Here is an 18,630-nt window from a genome sequence, read left to right as displayed (position 1 = left end):
ATAGGACACGGATGCCCCCACTTCGATTTTTTGTCACAGAAAATAAGCCATAATGATTATTCAGGATAATCTGAGGGCCCTAACTCCTAAATGATTAAAGCGATTTCCATGGCTATCGAACTTGATCAAGATATTATGGTCACAAACATGTGTTAAAAGTTTGGTGAGGATTGGACAAACAGTTTTCAAGAATTAGATCGGAAACAATCTTCGGGACGTATTTTTCAAGTCTTTTTTTGCAAATAAAGGGCCGTAACTCCTAAATGACAAAAGCGATTTCCATGGCTATCGAACTTGATCAAGATATTATGGTCACAATCATGTATGTAAAGTTTGGTGAGGATTGGACACATACTTTTCAAGAATTAGATTGGAAACATATATTTTTGAAGTATTTTTGGCAAAAAAGGGCCGTAACTCCTAAATGACTAAAGCGATTTCCATGACTATCGAACTTGATCAAGATATTATGGTCACAAACATGTGTTTAAAGTTTGGTGAGGATTGGACAAACGGTTTTCAAGAATTAGATCGGAAACAATCTTCGGGACGTACGTACGTACGTACGTACAGACAGACGTACGTACGGACAAGGGCAACCCTATATGCCACCACTTTGTGGGGGCATAAAAATTATACATATGGATTTAATATTTCATAATGCTGATATGATGAAAACAGAAAGAAAGCCAGCTTGCTCTTAACTCAATCACAGATGTCAATAGCTGTTTTTGCTCTTGAATCCAAACAGCAAGTGAAAATGCCCCCGAAATGGCTTATGCAATTTCTGATATGCCTACATTGAGGAAGAGCTATCATAAACTGTAAGTGAATGCCAGCCACCATGATGGTTGATGTCAATTGTGGAGGAGTGATGGAGTTAGCGGTAGGGACACAGGTCTTGCACCTCACACCTCATCTTTATGTACGGAACACATGTGCAAAGTAATTTTGCATTTTCTTTGTGCATGACAAAAAAACAGTGTGGACACAACCAACTACTCTATCTAATCATGTATGAATCATTTCAGAGCTATCATAAACTCTGAGTCTGATCTTGAACTTTGAAAAAGGGTCTGTATGATACACATCACCTGCTTGTAACAAACACATGTGCCATGTAATTTTAAAATATTTGATATGGTTTCCTTTACCCATATATCCCATCTATTACCTATTTACCTCTTAACTTAATATGAAGCATTCCATAACGATAAACTGCCTTTGAGGTTGGTGCAAGGGTCTTGCATGCAACATGTTACCTTTATGTACTGAACGTATGTGCCTTCTTATCTTAAAATGACAAATATACAGCCGGACATGGAAAACTGGACAGACAGACAGTGCAATTTTAATATGCCCACCTTTGAGGGCATTAAAAGACTTAAAACAGTTCTGCTCTAGATTTCCATTGCAAATACTGACAAATGTCTTAAACTAATGATGTTGTTCTTTGAACAGCATACGGATAGCGTACAATGTAATGATGAGTTTATCTGTCTCAGGACATTCATTGTCATTATTTTACTTTGTTTCAAATAGTTGTTTTGATTTCAAAGGGATTGTAAAAGTTGAATCAAGCAAATGGGAGATGTCAACATCTGACTCATCATGGAATGTGTTAGAGAGATTTGAGCAGGATTTAGAAGCGGAAACTTCTGTGTTCAGTTCTTTCAGCCAGTCTTCATCTTCCTTCGAGATGTCCTGGGTGGATTTTGACATTTTTACGCCCAGGTTGGTTTGACACACTGGCTCGGGTGTGGTCACTGACAGCTTGGATGAGGCCGCTGAGAGGCAAGCATGTTTTAGCCGTGTGAAAAATCCATACTCACTCTCACTTCGTGGAAGATTTGAGTTTGGCTCTGAAAGGAGAAAAAGATTCACTTACAACACATTGCAGATAAAGTTAAAGCAGTTGGTATTTCTGTTGTTAATTTCATGTGAAGTCTGAGCTGAAATTTGACCGATTTTAAGCCTATCAAGGTAGAATAGCATGTTTGCATGTTAACATAATGGCAAATAATCAGATGGCATTTTTGAGTTATGTTTACTTAAACATTTACAAAAATTATGTAAGTAACTTTAAATGATTATAATTATGATCATGATTATATTATGGTTTACAATTGGAGGATCATAAAAATGAAAAAAGAGTAAGAACAAGAGCTGTCACAGAGACAGCGCGCTCGACTATTTGGCCGCTTTTCAGTGTAAGGATTGAAAAGTTTTGGCGAAACATGCATGGATCACTGTTAGATTAGATTTCAATGCAATACATAATGTGCTGAGATAATAACATAAATGTGGTTTCATGCAAAATTGTAACCAGAATTTTTAAGTCTAATAATAAAGGGCCATTATTTGAAAAATACAGTTATCTAACTTGGTTATTCAATTAGATTGGGTGGTTGAATACCATTGTATAAAGTCTCAATGCAATACATCAAGTAGTTGCTGAGATATTATCCTATGTGTGCTAACATGCAAGACCTTAACCAGAATTTCTAAGTAACATTATAAAGGGGCAAAAATTATATAATATAAAAGATAGAGTTTTCTTCCACCTCAGATAAGTAGATCCAATAATTTAACCATGCTAGATATTCTTATCTTGCCCACGGGCGGAGATAAAATGCCCGTATGGAACTCCTTTTTAATGGTCACCACATTGTAATTACCTCCCTTGACTGTCATCAGTAGCATCATAGAAACCTTGCTTATGGTAATATTTAGAACGCTAATTAATTATTTCTTGCTTCAAATGTCACCATAAAACAGTTTTCACGCACCATTCAAGAAATAATGCTTCATTCTCCTTAGAACTATTTAAAAAGACCGATTTGACTATTAACATTACCTGGATCACTGCGCCCGTATCTATGACAACCACGTGCTATCGCATATCCATACGCAATTATTTTCACTAAGCACAAAAGATTGAGGTTCCAAAGTTTTAGAAGCCCTGCCCGGAAGACATTTTACCAGTGCAGGGCTTGCGGTCTTGTGCTAATTTCGACCACTGCAATTATTTGCATTAAATGCAAACTAGAGTTATCTCACTAGGTTAATTAAGTAGGTTGGATGGTTGAGTACCATTGTATTAAGTCTCAATGCAATACCTCAAGTAGTTGCTGAGATATTAACCTATGTGTGCTTGCACCCAGAACCTTAACCAGAATTTCTAAGTCTATTAATAATGGCCTATCATTTGCATCAAATGTAAACTAGAGTTATCTTACTTGGTAAATTAGGTAGGTTGGATGGTTGAGTACCATTGTATCAAGTCTCAATGCAATACCTCAAGTAGTTGCTGAGATATTAATCTATGTGTGCTTGCACGCAAAACCTTAACCAAGGTGTGATGCCAACGCCGACGTCGCCACCGACGCTTGGGTGAGTAGTATAGCTCTCCTTATTCTTCGAATAGTCAAGCTAAAAATTAGCTCATAGAAAAAAATAAAATAAAAGTAACAGCAAAGGAATTATTTATAATACATATTGTTCTTCTACATGTCCCCCTTTCATACAATATCCAAATAATTCCGGGTTAGTGGCGTCACTGATTTCACCTTATTGTACATGCGATAGCTAAAGCCATAGCTGTATATTTCAATATTGAGCTCTGTTAATGTTTAATGTTAATTGTCTATAACCTTTCTTTTATAACAACTACTCTGGTCTGGAAGATTTAACTAACATTACTTAATCATAATGTGTAAATATTTAAAATGTTAATATAAGGACTGATAACATGTTTGATGTGATAATGCTGTATGGAAATTGTAATCAATACTTAAAAAACAAAAAAAAATGTTATTAAGTACAATAAAACAGATAAAAAACAACAGTTAAAAGCTATGGACAATAAAAGGCAAATACAAAAGTAAATTAACATCAAAACCACAACATCTTAAATATTTACCTATGTTAACCAATCTATATCAAAGTAATTATTCTGACAGCCATCTTGTAAATTAGCTAAATATATCCACTTTACAACACCTACGGGAAACCTTCGGGGGTAGGGCAGTTTTCCGCGGCCTTGCAGGCTATATGACCAAGAGCTCGCAGGTTGAGGATGGAGTCGGCGATGATCTGGGCTGTGCTGCGTTGGTACCCTCCGCTCGTAACCATCATTATAGGAATATTGAGATCTCTGGCTTTCTTGAACACCATCTCATCTCTTGCAATTATACCCTAAAATGGTCAGGATAAAATGCAAATATAATGCAACTACATTGTAATTCAAACTTAAAACATGCTTTTTAACAAAAAATGTATTGCGAAAGTTGTCAAAATGTATTGTTGCTAAAATAAAATGTTAAAAGCTGTACTAACCATCCATATATTTTGGATTTCTTTAATCATGGCCGTCATTATGTCTTCATTTATTTTCAATGTTTTGACAATGCTTTTATAACTGGAAGCCAATTTTGTACAACAAAAATCTGCCTATACATTGACACGTGAAATAATCAGACACATCCATGGCATGATTTACATGCACTAAGGTCATATAATCAATTTGGGGGTTCTTGCAAATTCATGATCTACGGTTGTTATTGGTTTGTGATATCATTGTTAAGCAACATCAAATCCCAGATGCCCTTAAATATGGAAAAAATCTGGGCTTTCGTGAGCTAAAAACCATCTGCAGTCTCTCTAAAAACAGGTTGTCTCCCTAAGATTATATTTTTTCACTTTGCTACAAGAGCAATTTTAATATCTTGAATGGCAATAATACAGTCATGCATGGTAGGATCTTGCTGGTTTATGAAGAAACTGAGCTCTAGATATCTTAAGACAGTATATGTTTGATTAAGATCAAAACTAAAGACTTTATCTTGTTCACAAGCAATTGTTTACAGATGCACGGACACTGCCCCATGGCATTAGTTATTCTGGCCTTTGACCAGTAGAGCTAAAAATCAAGGTTAAACAGCAGTGTTTTGTACATGTTCCCACCTTTGGTGATATGTTTAGGTTTCCCAGTGGATCACCCTCCAGTATGTCAGTGCCCGCATTGTAAACAATTACATCCGGATGAAACTCTGTCAATGCTTCATCAAAGTTCCTGGAGGGAGAAGTTTAAGAATACATTGTACATCAGTTTTAGTGAATAATATGTTAATTTGTTAATATTTGATGAAATACGCTAGTATCCATCTTGTTGTAAAGTTTACAAATTCATTATCAATATATTTATGAACATCTTGATTCAAATAGATTGTAAATTTTACTGAAGGGGCTGAAGAACCCTGCTGCAGATGAAAAACTGGCCTTATAGAAGCACTTTTGAGGGCTTCCCTGACTTCCAATGTTGAATTTCAATATTTTCAAGAAAAACAGTAACAACCAAAAGCAAAAAAAAACAAAAAACTTTTTTTGTTTGTTAAGTATTATTTTTATGGTCCCATTAGTCTCAATGATCTGCAGACAAATAATCCCTGACTTAGTTGTTTTAAAAGTTACTGATCAGAATAATATTTTTTACTAGTCAATGTCACCATGACTTAGTTCTTTGACCAATCGGCCCTAAAATTAATAGAGGTCATCTCCTGGCCATGACTAATGTGCATTCTCAGTTTGAAGACTACACCATGCAGATAAAAGGTTATTGATTTGGAAATGCCCATAGTTGTTCTAGTCAAGGTAGCCATGAACCTGATAAACACCTAAATCAATAGAGGTCATCTATTGCCTATGATCAATCCAATTGGCAGCATTTACAACTCTACTCCACATTGTTTTACACTTTTTGATCAGAAATGCCTTAGTATTTGTAGGAAAGGTCACCATGACCTTGACATATTGACCTTAATCAACAGGTCTCATCTACTGACCATGACCAATCCAGTGTGCATACCAAGTTTGAAGACTCTACATCACAGAAGATATTGATAAAAACTTAAAGAATGGGTGAATGAAGAGAACGCGGAGGACTACCAGCAACACTGAAAGGAAGTGACTTGACATACCTACCACCAAGGTTTAACTGGTCTAAATGAAAGCTCAAGAACATGACTGTGTGCATTAAGGAAAAATCACCAAGCTATACGGGTAGTTCATTATCACATTGCGTTCTATGGTAAGGATGTTTTAGTGTTTATAACTAGTACTTGAATAAGTTTTCACAGATAAGATAACATTACTGACTTGTCGACCAGGTTCAGGTACTCTGTATCTGCTGTTCCATGGGCCAGCTCCACCTTCTTTCTGATAGCCCCTGAAACACACTCATAGTATTTGGTATATAAATCCAGCAACCCAGTTGATTTGAACAGCATAATTTATAGCTTATTAAATGTACATACCCTAGTCTGGTGACTATCAATTCAATGTACATTTGCATATTGTTTTCTACTAATAAGCAAAATTATTGAAAATGTCTTAAGTCTTAAAATGAAAGATATACTTGTCTCTACATTATAACTATTGCATTTCCAAGGTGAAATATAGCTTTTTTGCAAGAAAAGACAGACACAATAATATAATCATATACACATGATGAACATCCTCACGTTTGGCAAAGCCATCATGTGGGTAAATGCCTCTGTTGTAGACGTCCATGATGTACACACGAGAGTCTTCCATAAAGTCACGCTCATGACCATTGCCCTGTAATAACAAGGATCACCTGCATTGTGTTTACTTACTCTATGATATAATACTACTTATCCAAATATATTTACCAACCTAGTCTTTTGGTTAGTGAAAACTTGATGTTCAGTTATTAAGTCATTGTATAATTCAATTTTGACCTTTGATCTGACCAATGTTAAACAACATAATGATATGCAAAAATATTCTTTGAGTGTATTTTTCCATTTACACTGCATGTCATCACAGTATTTTCGGAAGCGATAATTAGAACTTGTCATCACCGATGAATTGTTCTCAATCATATTGTACATAGCATATTTTTAAACTGTACAAATGTTTGTTTCTTTCAAATCTCTACATACTTTATGTGACTTGTTCATAATTGTGACAGTAAATAACTCAGAGCCCCAGAGTCCTTATTAAGGGTATCTAGGGTATATCTTTAAATAGCTACAATAGCCACAACTTATACTTAAATCAGAGGACAATGAGGCTACTTCTGCAGATAGTATCTCAACAATCTCTACCTGATGGGCATCCAGATCCACAATCATGGCCTTTTTGATATTCGTATCGTACTTGAAGAGGAACTTGATAGCGAGGGTGATGTCCGCGTACGCACAGAACCCCCCACCCCTCTCCCCACTGCAGTGGTGGAAGCCCCCTCCGATGTTGATACCCCATCCACGCTCTATGGCAAGCTTAGCTGCCTGGGATGTAAAACATGTACGGTTAAAAGCTATGTGTAATGATAGCAAGGCAGTACCCTTTCTTTAGAATTTTTAAGCATGCAAGACAGTTGCTGCAGACTTTACATATCACTTAACTTTCACATAAGAGGATATATACATTCTACATTTTATGTGTTTATTTGCACTAATTAACTATTTGCAATCAAAGTGTTATAATAATTTTCTGCCTTGTTCATATAAAAGTTCTAATAATGTTTTTTTGTACCATAAAAAAATAATAATTTTTATCCATGGTTTCTCTTAAAATACATGTTCTATTCACCATAGTTTTAAATCTATAGCTTTGATATTTACAGTTTATATAAGAGTGTTTGTTATTGTTAGAAATGTTTGCAGTATACCAGTATTGTTCCTCCAGTCTGATATCGGAAGGGCTTCAGCACTTTCCTCTGTACAATAAAGTTTGGAAGAAAGGCGACTGGTGGCACCTCCGTTATACCCGCTACATTCATACTCCACTGGAAATATAGCAGTTGGCATCAAAGTAACACTGACGGCGATCCCCGTACCTACAAGCTAGTAGTAATACACTGGTTTTATACATAAAGTAAAAAACTGAAATTTCGAGCTTACAGAATGAGTAAAACTATCCTCATTATCCTGACAAGTGTTAAATGTACAGTGATTAATAGTAGTACAAGGTTTTAGATTTTTTTTCCTATGTACAAGGATAAATATGCACAAAAACTCTTGAAATCTTTTAGTTTTTGCATTTTTACATGGAAGTTCTTTTGCTGTGCATAATTCTATCTTAAAACAATGATTTGGAAAATTAAATACTGTATGAGAGGCAAACAAAAAAGAAGTAAAAGTGGAGGGATTAACCACTAGACTCAAACATGTTGAACACCCGCTATACTAAAATATGTTGAATACACTACAACAAACTAATGTACATCTTTGAATGTTATATTAAATAATATCCAGGAAAGTGATCAATTATACAGTATACTATCAATTAAGAAAAAATGATTGGCTGTTATCTTTTTAAGAAAGACTAAAACATTCAAAGAGCACAAACAAAATCATGTAATTCCATAAGGGAATTACAACTTGAGCTATCACAGACGTGATGATTATCCAAATACGCGGCATGAACTTAGGAATGGTTAATGTTATGATTTGGAATCAACAAAACAAGCATGCACGTTATCAAACTGACCAACATACCTAGATGAAGTTTCATAAATGTTGGTGCAAGATTATGAGAATCAACAGCTAAAACTTTTTTAGACATACCAGTACTGCAATGTCAAATTGATAGCCGTCACAGAATATGACAAGGGCCCACCAAATTCAAAGCATGTTTGACAACAGGAGCAACTTAAAGTAAGTTTTAAGTCAAGTGGAGTGACTTTATAAATATGGCCAAGCAACAAATAATGTTGCCAGTTATTAGTTCCCCAAAACCAGTCTCGCACAACATCATGCCTTCCAGAGTGACTTGGCAAGTGACTTAGCATAGGTTAATATACTTTTCATCACAGTTCTTGTAGAATAAATGAAGTTAAAACTAATTGTTCTACAATCGGTTACAAATATATATTGCCATCAAACAATTTCAAATTTTATTTCATTTCCTTAATTACATTTTCAAAACATTGAGAACAGCAGTTCACAATAAAACTTGTTTCTTAAAAGTTCACTTCCTTTTTTTTCTGATGAAAAGTTAATACACCAAAACTTTTCAAGCTGTGAATGGAAAATAAACTTAACTGTTGACCTTGATTAGGTTTTAGAAAGGTCGCACATGTTTAAATTCTTTACATATTTTAGGTTACATAGTTATAGTTCTTGCAATGTCCGATAGTTCAACAAATAATACCCCTGGTAACTATTCATCAGTCCGTCAATGGTCATGTACTTAAATATTTTCTTTTTCAAATCAAGGGAGAAATTTTGTAACAATGAATCATAGCAATATGGTTCTTGCATACCAAACAAGATTTAATTGTGATAAATTTGTTACCTCAGTGCTATAATTCAATAACTGCATATATAAATAGAGGCAGATATTGAGTTCTTGCACTAAGGTGACAAATTGATGCTCCAAGTTTCATTGAATTCCTTCAAGAACTTTTCAAGTTGACAATGAAGAGTAATTTTATTTGTTAAATTTCAATAAGTTGACTAAGGGCAATAGAGCTAACAATATTTAAGTAAGAGTGATGTACCTTGTCCAAAAAGAGTACATTGTTGATGATATCAACAATATCAAGTTGTTACTTTAAATGGTTTTTAAGTTATGACAAAAACAAAATATGGGCAGGCGGATAGATGAAAGGGTGATTAATATAGGGCACCTGTAAATTAATTTGAGGGTGTTCCTAACAAGTCCCCGGCGCACAATTATTCATGTCCAACATTCCTATAAAGTTTCATGAATGAAGGTGCAACTACTGGAGCTACATGATACCCAAGATTTTTCAGTGACGCGACAAACACAACTCTTATATAACTGCCTGATACCTATCTGGGAGTATACTTTATCCATACACAGAATAAACAATACAACATGTAAATGACTATCACAAGATTCCATTGCAAGCATACAAGTTTAATAGGATTTAATACATGTAAATAAACATCATGTATCTTTATTCCATCAGGCAACTTGACATTTTGGGAATACAAAGAGACCATTATTCAATACGCTGAAACTGTATTAATGCATACAATTTATTTCTTATAGAAATTGAAGAATACCAATTTACAGTTTGGTAATGTAGCCCTGTGGATATTTCAGCATTTAGTAAAAAGTGTTGTCTGCTCCAGTTCTCATATTTTGTGTTGACTGCTACCTTTCCCCCCTGATATTTGAGGTTGTTGTGAGAATAGCAATCTGCCAGGATTGCAGCTTTTGGCGCACTTTTAGAGCCTTATTATTTTAACTAGTTCCTGGAAGTATTTCCATGTTTGGTATGTATTAAATGAATTCAAGAGTGTTATTCTTTTAATTGCAATATGTTGTATTGGCTGTGCATTCTGTATTTTTGGAAGGTTTGGTAAATTCTGTTCTATCACAGTATTTCAAGATAGCAGCTCTTTTAAGTAACCCTTTGCATGTGTTTCACTGTGTTCATAATTGTTTACAGTAGTAACCACAGTGACCAGATTAACAGACACCATGGGTGAGAGATGAGAGACATGTATACAGTGAGAACACTCAGTTCCATAAACTTGTAAGTGTATCTGTAGTTGTTGATGTCATACATGTTTTATTGTTGTTGCCATTACTGTATTATCTTTGTAGGAAATGTTATTTATCTTATTAGTCGTTTGTTAATACGGGCCACTAAGCACATGATTATTGTATGAGATAAACCTTTTCTTTAACCTTTTGTAATAACTAAATGTGATGATGCATTTAACTGATTACTGTTCATATTATATTTCAGTGTGTTGCTTCGTACTTCGTGCTTCGTGCTTCATGTTGATTCATGATTTATCTGTATAGAAACGAAGAGAGTAAACTATGGAAAACAGCTTTTGTTAGTTATACACACTAGGACATAAAACGAACCTCGACCGGCTTGGTCTTATACTCACTATAACTATATGACCTTAATAAAGGTCAGGGTAAAGGCCAGACCATTATAATGGCGCCCAACGTGATTTATTGTGAAAAGTGTGTTTTTCATATGGATTAGATAGAGTGAAATTTGTGTGGACTACAGATCAACTGCCACTGTTGTAAACATAACTATAGTTTTAAACCTGCAGATATCAGGATTTAACCAATACACAATTTGACAAACATGCCATGCATGGAATTTAAATTTGGATTTAAATGTTAATGGATCTATTAGACATTCGTTGAGATGCAACATACCGAGGAAGCCAGCACATTCCCAAGATTGACCCATGTGTATGTTAGAATTCGGATGGATATATGGAATGCCAAGGATGACATTCAGGGAAGCAGGGACCAAACCAGGATATACCGGAAATGATGAACATTTGTTGTGTGAAATGACATGTAGTGACACTTGTGTTTAGTGGCCATTGTGAGAGACTTGCTGTGTTTCTGGTTTTGGATTTTGTGAGTACCATATTTTGCCTAAAATGCTTAGAACTTGCAATTTAATTTCTATTTTGCATTTTAAATAAATAACAAATTGCAGATTCTGGTATTTTATATGATTTCTGTGAGATTTTGATTCTGTAAAGTAAGAGAGAGATTTCACTTGCATGAATAATAATCTGGTAAAGGTATTTAATTACTAATTAATCCCTTCCTCATAAGTGCATTTTAATATTTTAAATATTCACCACAAATGTTACTCATTTAAAGTGCTGCTGTTTTGAAAATATTGTGAAGACCTATTTGTTTACATTTATCAGCTGTTCCAATACATTGCCAGTACAACATATATTGATCTTGACCTAGTTTGAGACCTCTGAGTGCATACAGGTGTAAATTCCTAAATCAAGGTTATTGTGCAATATTCAAGGTTTAGGAGATTCATTTCCTTCTGCATTTATTTTGTACTTGATTACTTTTGTCATTTTTTGGATGTGTTCATTGAAATTAAGAGGTTAAAATTGGAACTATTTCTTTTACCTGTACGGGACTTGTGTAGATTGAATCATTGAAAATTACTACGCCATTCATACGGCATGTGACTAACATTCTTGTCATGTGATCAGGGATTCTATTTATTATCGTTGCTCTCATTGGTTGATTGTGGAGTTATCCCTCTGTGACATCATTGATATGTACCGTCATGTGACACTATCATGTGATATTCTTACAGCGTAGTATAGTTAGATAAATACATGTAGTAAACTTTAGAAAAGTAGTACTTGACATTAGATAAATGTAGATTGATAGTATTTGTGTTTTATAGTTAATTAATCAAAGACTATTGTAGTATTTAGAAAGACACCGTAGCAATTAGGTGCATAAGTGGCTGTTAAATTAGCCAAATTAATAAGACATTTATTTATTTGAACTTAGAAAACATTTTTTTTTGTACTCAAATGATTTTATTTGAACTTAGAAATATTTTTTGGTACTATAATGATTTCATTCAAAATAAACATTGTTTTGAGTGAATTGTAGAAATTTATCATTGTATTTTAAATAAATTTAAAATACTTTGATGGTACAAATACACAAAGAAAACATGTACATGTACAATTATTGATATTATTATTATAAATAATAATATTCATAATATTTTATTTGCAAATTACACAGTGACAGAAATAAATTTGACTTATATAATTTATTATTCTTTGCGAGGAAAGTGGTAAAATTAAATTGAATATTTAACCGGTTATAGATTTGTATGTAATGTGAAAGCTGCTTTTGATGGAAAGAGAAACAAGACAATCTAAAGACTAAATAGTTATGAGTTGTCATGATTTGGTTTGTTTGAATTAAAGGTACACCTTTAGTGTTGAAGTGAATGAAATTAAAGGGACAGTTTAGAATTTCATGTGAATTAAAGGCACAGTATGAACACGTGTGTGAATTAGAGGGACAGTATTGATCATCTATGTTGAATTAAGTTAAAGGGACAGTATTGAACATTGTGTGAGTTAAAGGGACGGCATGACAGTTCGGGTTGAATTGAATTAAAGGGACATTACAAGTTGAAATGCTTGAATGAGTTGTCTGATATGTGCATTGGCATTCACCATTGTGTATTGAAAATATAATAAGAGAACACTTATAGTGAAGCAAAGTGGAGTTGAATAGATACCAACTTATGGATGGAATATATGAGTTTATGATACATTGTGATGATTCGTGTGAAATTGGGAGTTATGATATTGTGAAAATAGATTATTGATTATTCAGACGGAGTGATTAAGGATTTTGAATCTACTCATTATCACCGGAGTTTGACTGATTGTGTGAAGTGAAACTATGGTGTACGTTAGGGACACTTATGAAGTGAATTGTGAATTTCATTTTGGAAACTGAGTTTATTTGAAGTGATTTGTGAAATGAGATCATAGTTGGTGCAGCAGTTGTGCCGTTTGGATTTATTAGTGTGAATTTTACATTTTTAATTTGTGTTGTGGTGAAAGCATGGTCTTGTGTTGAAGACTTAGTGATGAGAAGTGGTACCTATTGTGATTTGAAATAATTGTATGGTGCTACATATGGAACATAATTCATTAAGTAGTGATTGATCAAGTGAATTATTTGATCTTTGGGTGATAAATTAAGTGCTAAACATGCAAATATTGTGATTATTTGTAGTGAAAAGTGACAAGTGAACACTTGCGTGTGAACATAGTTGAATTATGGAAGTGATTTGTGTGCTTAAAAGAACATTTTGACACTGGGACATTGTAACTTTAGTGTTAAACAGTGATAAGTGATACTTGTGATTAAGCTTTGTGAATGTTAGTGCATTAGTGAACTTAGTTCAGAATGGCAGAATTTGCTGATGAAGACAGCGATATGGAGTGGGAGCATGAGACCTACCTGTACCCGCCATTATCCACATTCAGCGGAAATGAGTCGGACAGTGATGTCAATTGGGATACATTTAAATTTGAAGTTGAGATGTTGGTGGAAAGTAATGCCTATAGTGAAAATGAGATACTTATGAGTATACGGAAATCATTGAAAGGCGAGGCATTTGATATAATGAGATTTCTGGGTGTGAATGCAACTGTTAAAGAAGTTTTGGTGAGGTTAGACAGTAACTATGGAAGTTTGGAAAGTCGAGTAGAGGTATTAAGAGATTTTTACTCATTGGATCAGGGTGCAGAAGAATCAGTGTCTAGGTTTTGCGCAAGAGCTGAGTATTTGTTTTATAAGGCAATAAAACTTGATGGTTTGAAACAAAGTGATACTGAAATTTTGAAAAGAACTGTGCATAAAGGTTTAAAAAGAGATATTAGGCATCTTTCATTCTACAAGCTGGACACTGTACAAGATTATGATACATTTGTTTTAGAGTTAAGACGTCTTGAGCTGGACTTAGAAAGAGATAAGAAAGTGGAAACTGAATCAAACATATATAGTAACTCGGCACAAGAATTTGATAGTGAACCTGAAGTGAATGAATTAGTTAAAAATTTATATCATAGAATTGAAATTTTAGAAAAGGAGAGAGAAAGTGGCTATTCAGCAAATACTTACAGTTTTGGAAGAAATTATAGAAGATACAAACCCCATTATGATAGAAGAAGGCCACAGTTTTACCCAAGAAGGCCAACATATACTCATTCATTTGCGCCTGCCTGTTACCAATGCAATAAAAAGGGCCACATTGCAAAGGACTGCCCGATAATAGTGTCCAAGCCCATAGTAAATAATCTGAACAAGACGAAGAGGGATACTCAGCTAGTAGGAGACACGAATGAAACAGATGTAAAAGTAAATGGCATAACAGCTAAAGCACTTATTGACACTGGAAGCTGCGTGAGTGTTATGTCGAAGGCATTTTATGACAGTCATCTCAGCCACATTATAATTGAGCCAGTGAATGAGGTTTTGAACGTGGAATGTGCCAATGGTGAGAACTTGCCGTATGAGGGCTGCATTGAAGTGGAGTTAGATGCTGGACAAGGACTACAGTCAGCAGAGACACAGCCTTGTTTATTTCTTGTCAGTAAAAATACTCAGTACTCTGACAAAACTCCACTGATACTTGGAACTAACATCCTCAACATACTTCTGGAAGGATGCAAGTTAAATTTTGGCGAACAATTCTTACAAAAGGCCAAGCTTCATATGCCATGGTATTTATCCTTCAGATGTATAGTTATCAGAGAACGGGAGCTGAAACGAAGGAAGAATCGTATAGCTGTCATCAGATCTGTCAACCAGAGAGTTATATTGAAGCCAAATGAGAGCCTTGACATTGAGTGTTACACAGACAAGGAATTGGAATATCATAACACTACTGCTCTTATTCATGAGGCTGATGATACCTACCTGCCTGACTTTGTGGACATTACACCTGGAATAATATACTATGAATTTAAGAAGAATAAGCCAGTAACAGTAAACATTTCAAACCTCACCACCAACACCATATCCATCGCTCCAAGATCTATAATTTGTGAACTTCAACCAGTTACAATTGATAATGATGTGCTAAATCATATTGAGAACCAGTCAGTGAAGGACGTGTTAAAAGAAGTTCATATAGACGAGAACATGAAGCTTAATGCAGATCAGAAAAGACAGATTGATGAATTACTAGAGAAACACCGCGACATTTTTTCAACTGGAGACACTGACATTGGCGTGTGTGACATGATGAAACACCGCATAGATTTTCTCCCAGGGTTCGAAACACCATTTAAACAATGCCATAGACGTATACCACCAGATATGATCAACGAGGTTAGACTACACATAGAACAGCTTCTGGCTGCAGGCATTATACAGAAGTCAAGGTCGCCATGGGCTTCTAATGTAGTTCTTGTGCGGAAAAAGAATGGCAAGCTGCGTATGTGTGTTGACTATAGGCAACTGAACAACCGATCAGTCAAAGATGCTTACGCACTGCCACGCATCGAAGAAGTTTTTGACATCCTTCATGGCAGCCGGTTCTTTTCAACGATCGACATGAAGGCCGGCTATCATCAGGTCGAGATCGAAGAAGGTCACAAAGAACGCACAGCATTCACCGTAGGACCACTGGGCTTCTACGAATATATTAAAATGCCGTTTGGTATGTCAAACAGTCCAGCAACTTATCAGCGGCTGATGGAGGAGTGTCTTGGACCGCTGAACATGACCATCTGCGTGATATATCTGGATGACCTGATCATATTTTCTGATACTTACGAGGAACATCTGAAACGACTTGACATAGTGTTAACAAGGCTCAAGGAATGCGGGCTGAAGTTATCACCAGAAAAGTGTTTCTTTATTCAGGAGAAGGTACATTTTCTTGGCCACGTAGTCAGTGAAGAAGGCATTGAGACAGATCCCGCCAAGATACAGAAGGTGCGTGACTGGCCAGTACCCAATAATGCAGACGAACTTCGCTCGTTCCTTGCCTTCGCTGGGTATTACAGGCGGTTCGTGAAGGATTTCAGCAAGGTTGTACGACCACTATCCGATCTCCTTCCGGGCACTGCGACCAAAAAGTCTAAGCACAACAAAAGCAGGAAACCTGAAAAAGAATGGCAATGGACTTTAACAGAACAGGAAGTATTTGAACACCTGAAAGAAATACTTACCCATCCACCGATCCTTGCATACCCTGATTTCACCAAACCCTTTGAAGTACACACTGATGCTTCGTTCAAAGGACTAGGAGCAGTATTGTGTCAAGAACAGGACAAACAGAAAAGAGTCATAGCCTATGCAAGTAGATCTTTAACGAAATCAGAGAAGAACTATCCGGCTCACAAATTGGAATTTTTGGCACTAAAATGGGCACTTACTGAAAAATTCTCCGATTACCTGAAAATAAAACCCTTTACAGTACTTACAGATAACAATCCTCTTACTTATATACTTACCTCTGCGAAACTTGATGCTACTGGACAGCGATGGGCATCTGCACTTGCACAATACAATTTCGAGATCACATATAGAGCTGGACTGAAAAATGCTGACGCCGACGGCATGAGTCGATACCCCAATGTAGAAGAAGAGTCAGAAGAAGGGAGAAGGGTAAAGATTGAGGACAGCACGGTCAAGGCGATATGTGGAATTATTGCACCACCATATTTTGAGACATTGCCATCAATGAATATCAGTATAGTTGATGCTACCGAGATGCCAGGACAGATGATGGCCCAGAAAGAACTACGGGAAGTAAGACGGAAACAGCGAGAAGACCCGTTGATAGAAAGATGGCGTAGAGCAGTTATAGATCAAACTTTACCCCGATACAACCACGGACGAGACGATATCACCATGAAAAGACATTTCAAGAATTTCAAAATGAAGAGAGGAGTACTGTATAAGCAGATGAATGAAAATGAAAAGATCATAGAACAACTTGTGTTACCTGAAGTATATAGAAAGGAAGTTTTAATGGGACTGCACAATGATGTTGGTCATCCGGGACGTGAACGGACACTTTCCCTACTCCGGGAAAGATATTACTGGCCTGGTATGACATCAGATGTTGACAAGTGGGTCTCTAGATGTGATAGGTGCTTACGGAGGAAGACGCCAACCAACACCAGGGCACCACTAGTCTCCATATGTTCTACATATCCTTTGGAGCTAGTCTGTATGGACTTTTTGACCCTGGAGCCGTCTAAGGGTGGAATTGCAAACATTTTGGTTGTTACAGATCATTTCACGAAGTTTGCACAGGCTAATCCACTGAAGAATCAGACTGCGAAGACCACAGCGGAAGCCTTTTACAACAACTTTGTCTTGCACTATGGCATTCCGACTGTTCTACACTCTGATCAAGGGGCTAACTTCGAGTCCGAAATCGTCCAAGAGCTCTGTAGGATTACAAACATGCAGAAAAGTAGGACTACCCCGTACCATCCGATGGGCAACGGTCAAACCGAACGGATGAATAGGACACTACTGAGTATGTTAGGGACGCTAGAACCAGGTCAGAAACATGACTGGAAGAAGTTTGTTGCACCTCTTGTGTATGCCTACAACTGCACACCACACGAGACAACTGGTATAGCGCCCTTTGAGTTGATGTTCGGTAGAAAGCCAAAATTGCCTATAGACGCAGTCTTTGAGATTGATACCGGTGACACTCCGAAGAAGCTGAGTGCTAGAGAATATCTGGATGATATGAAGGAAAGAATTATGAAGACCAACGAGATAGTCCAGAAACACACCGAGAAGGCTCAAAGTAAACAAAAGAAGTATTACGACAGAAAGGCCAGAGCAGCTGAGATACAAGTAGGGGATAGAGTTCTGGTAAAGATACTTGCCTTTGAAGGAAAACACAAGATTCAGGACAGATTTGAGGAAGACATCTATGAGGTTATAGAACAACCAAGAGTAGATATACCCGTATTTAAAGTGAAAAATGAAAAGTCAAACAGAGTGAAGACGCTGCACAGAAACCATTTAGTCCCTGTGAACTACAAGGAAGAGATAGATGAAGATGTGACAGTAGAGAAAGTGCCTGGAGAGACATCAGCTCATAAAGAGGATGGTGTACAGGCGGAAAGACCATCAGATGATAAGAGAGATGAAGAAGTAGCGAAAGGTGAAGAAAAAGGTGTCGACACAAATGAGGATTCAGAAACAGATGACGAGTCAGGTTATTTTTTTGTAGTAACTACATCTAATGGTGGGGACGCCCATTTACCTGTGACAACTGGAAGAGTTGATGGAACTATTGAAGTAGTAGAA

The 18,630-nt window shown here is 36.1% G+C and overlaps 1 protein-coding gene across 1 annotated transcript; it reads right to left on the bottom strand.

The window, feature by feature from the left end:
• Positions 1–1,698: 1,698 nt before the first annotated feature.
• On the bottom strand, positions 1,699–16,003 carry LOC128228111 (histone deacetylase 11-like). The gene is made up of 8 exons (XM_052939218.1): positions 15,835–16,003; positions 7,697–7,813; positions 7,131–7,313; positions 6,522–6,618; positions 6,157–6,226; positions 4,966–5,074; positions 4,007–4,197; positions 1,699–1,862 (listed from the first exon to the last, which is right to left on the bottom strand). The coding sequence occupies exons 1-8, from the start codon at positions 15,871–15,873 to the stop codon at positions 1,835–1,837; spliced, it is 834 nt and encodes a 277-aa protein (XP_052795178.1). The 5' UTR covers positions 15,874–16,003; the 3' UTR covers positions 1,699–1,834.
• Between the last annotated feature and the right edge of the window lie 2,627 nt (positions 16,004–18,630).

The sequence above is a fragment of the Mya arenaria genome, chromosome 3 (genome assembly GCF_026914265.1).
Source record: "Mya arenaria isolate MELC-2E11 chromosome 3, ASM2691426v1".
Classification (NCBI taxonomy): Eukaryota; Metazoa; Mollusca; class Bivalvia; order Myida; family Myidae; genus Mya; species Mya arenaria.
Note: the sequence above shows the minus strand (reverse complement) of the source record. Positions and strands in the feature narration are given on the sequence as shown.

What these genes read in the sequence shown, in the direction of transcription:
- LOC128228111 (XM_052939218.1), bottom strand. Translation starts at nt 15,873, where the DNA reads ATGAAGGATGTCAAAAACTTCTTCGATGCGTGGCAGTGC. An exon ending in AGACTGGAGGAACAATACTG is followed by an intron (nt 7,314 to 7,696) that starts GTATACTGCAAA and finishes TTTACATCCCAG; the next exon opens with GCAGCTAAGCTTGCCATAGA. An exon ending in ACATGATGGCTTTGCCAAAC is followed by an intron (nt 6,227 to 6,521) that starts GTGAGGATGTTC and finishes AGTGTGTTTCAG; the next exon opens with GGGCTATCAGAAAGAAGGTG.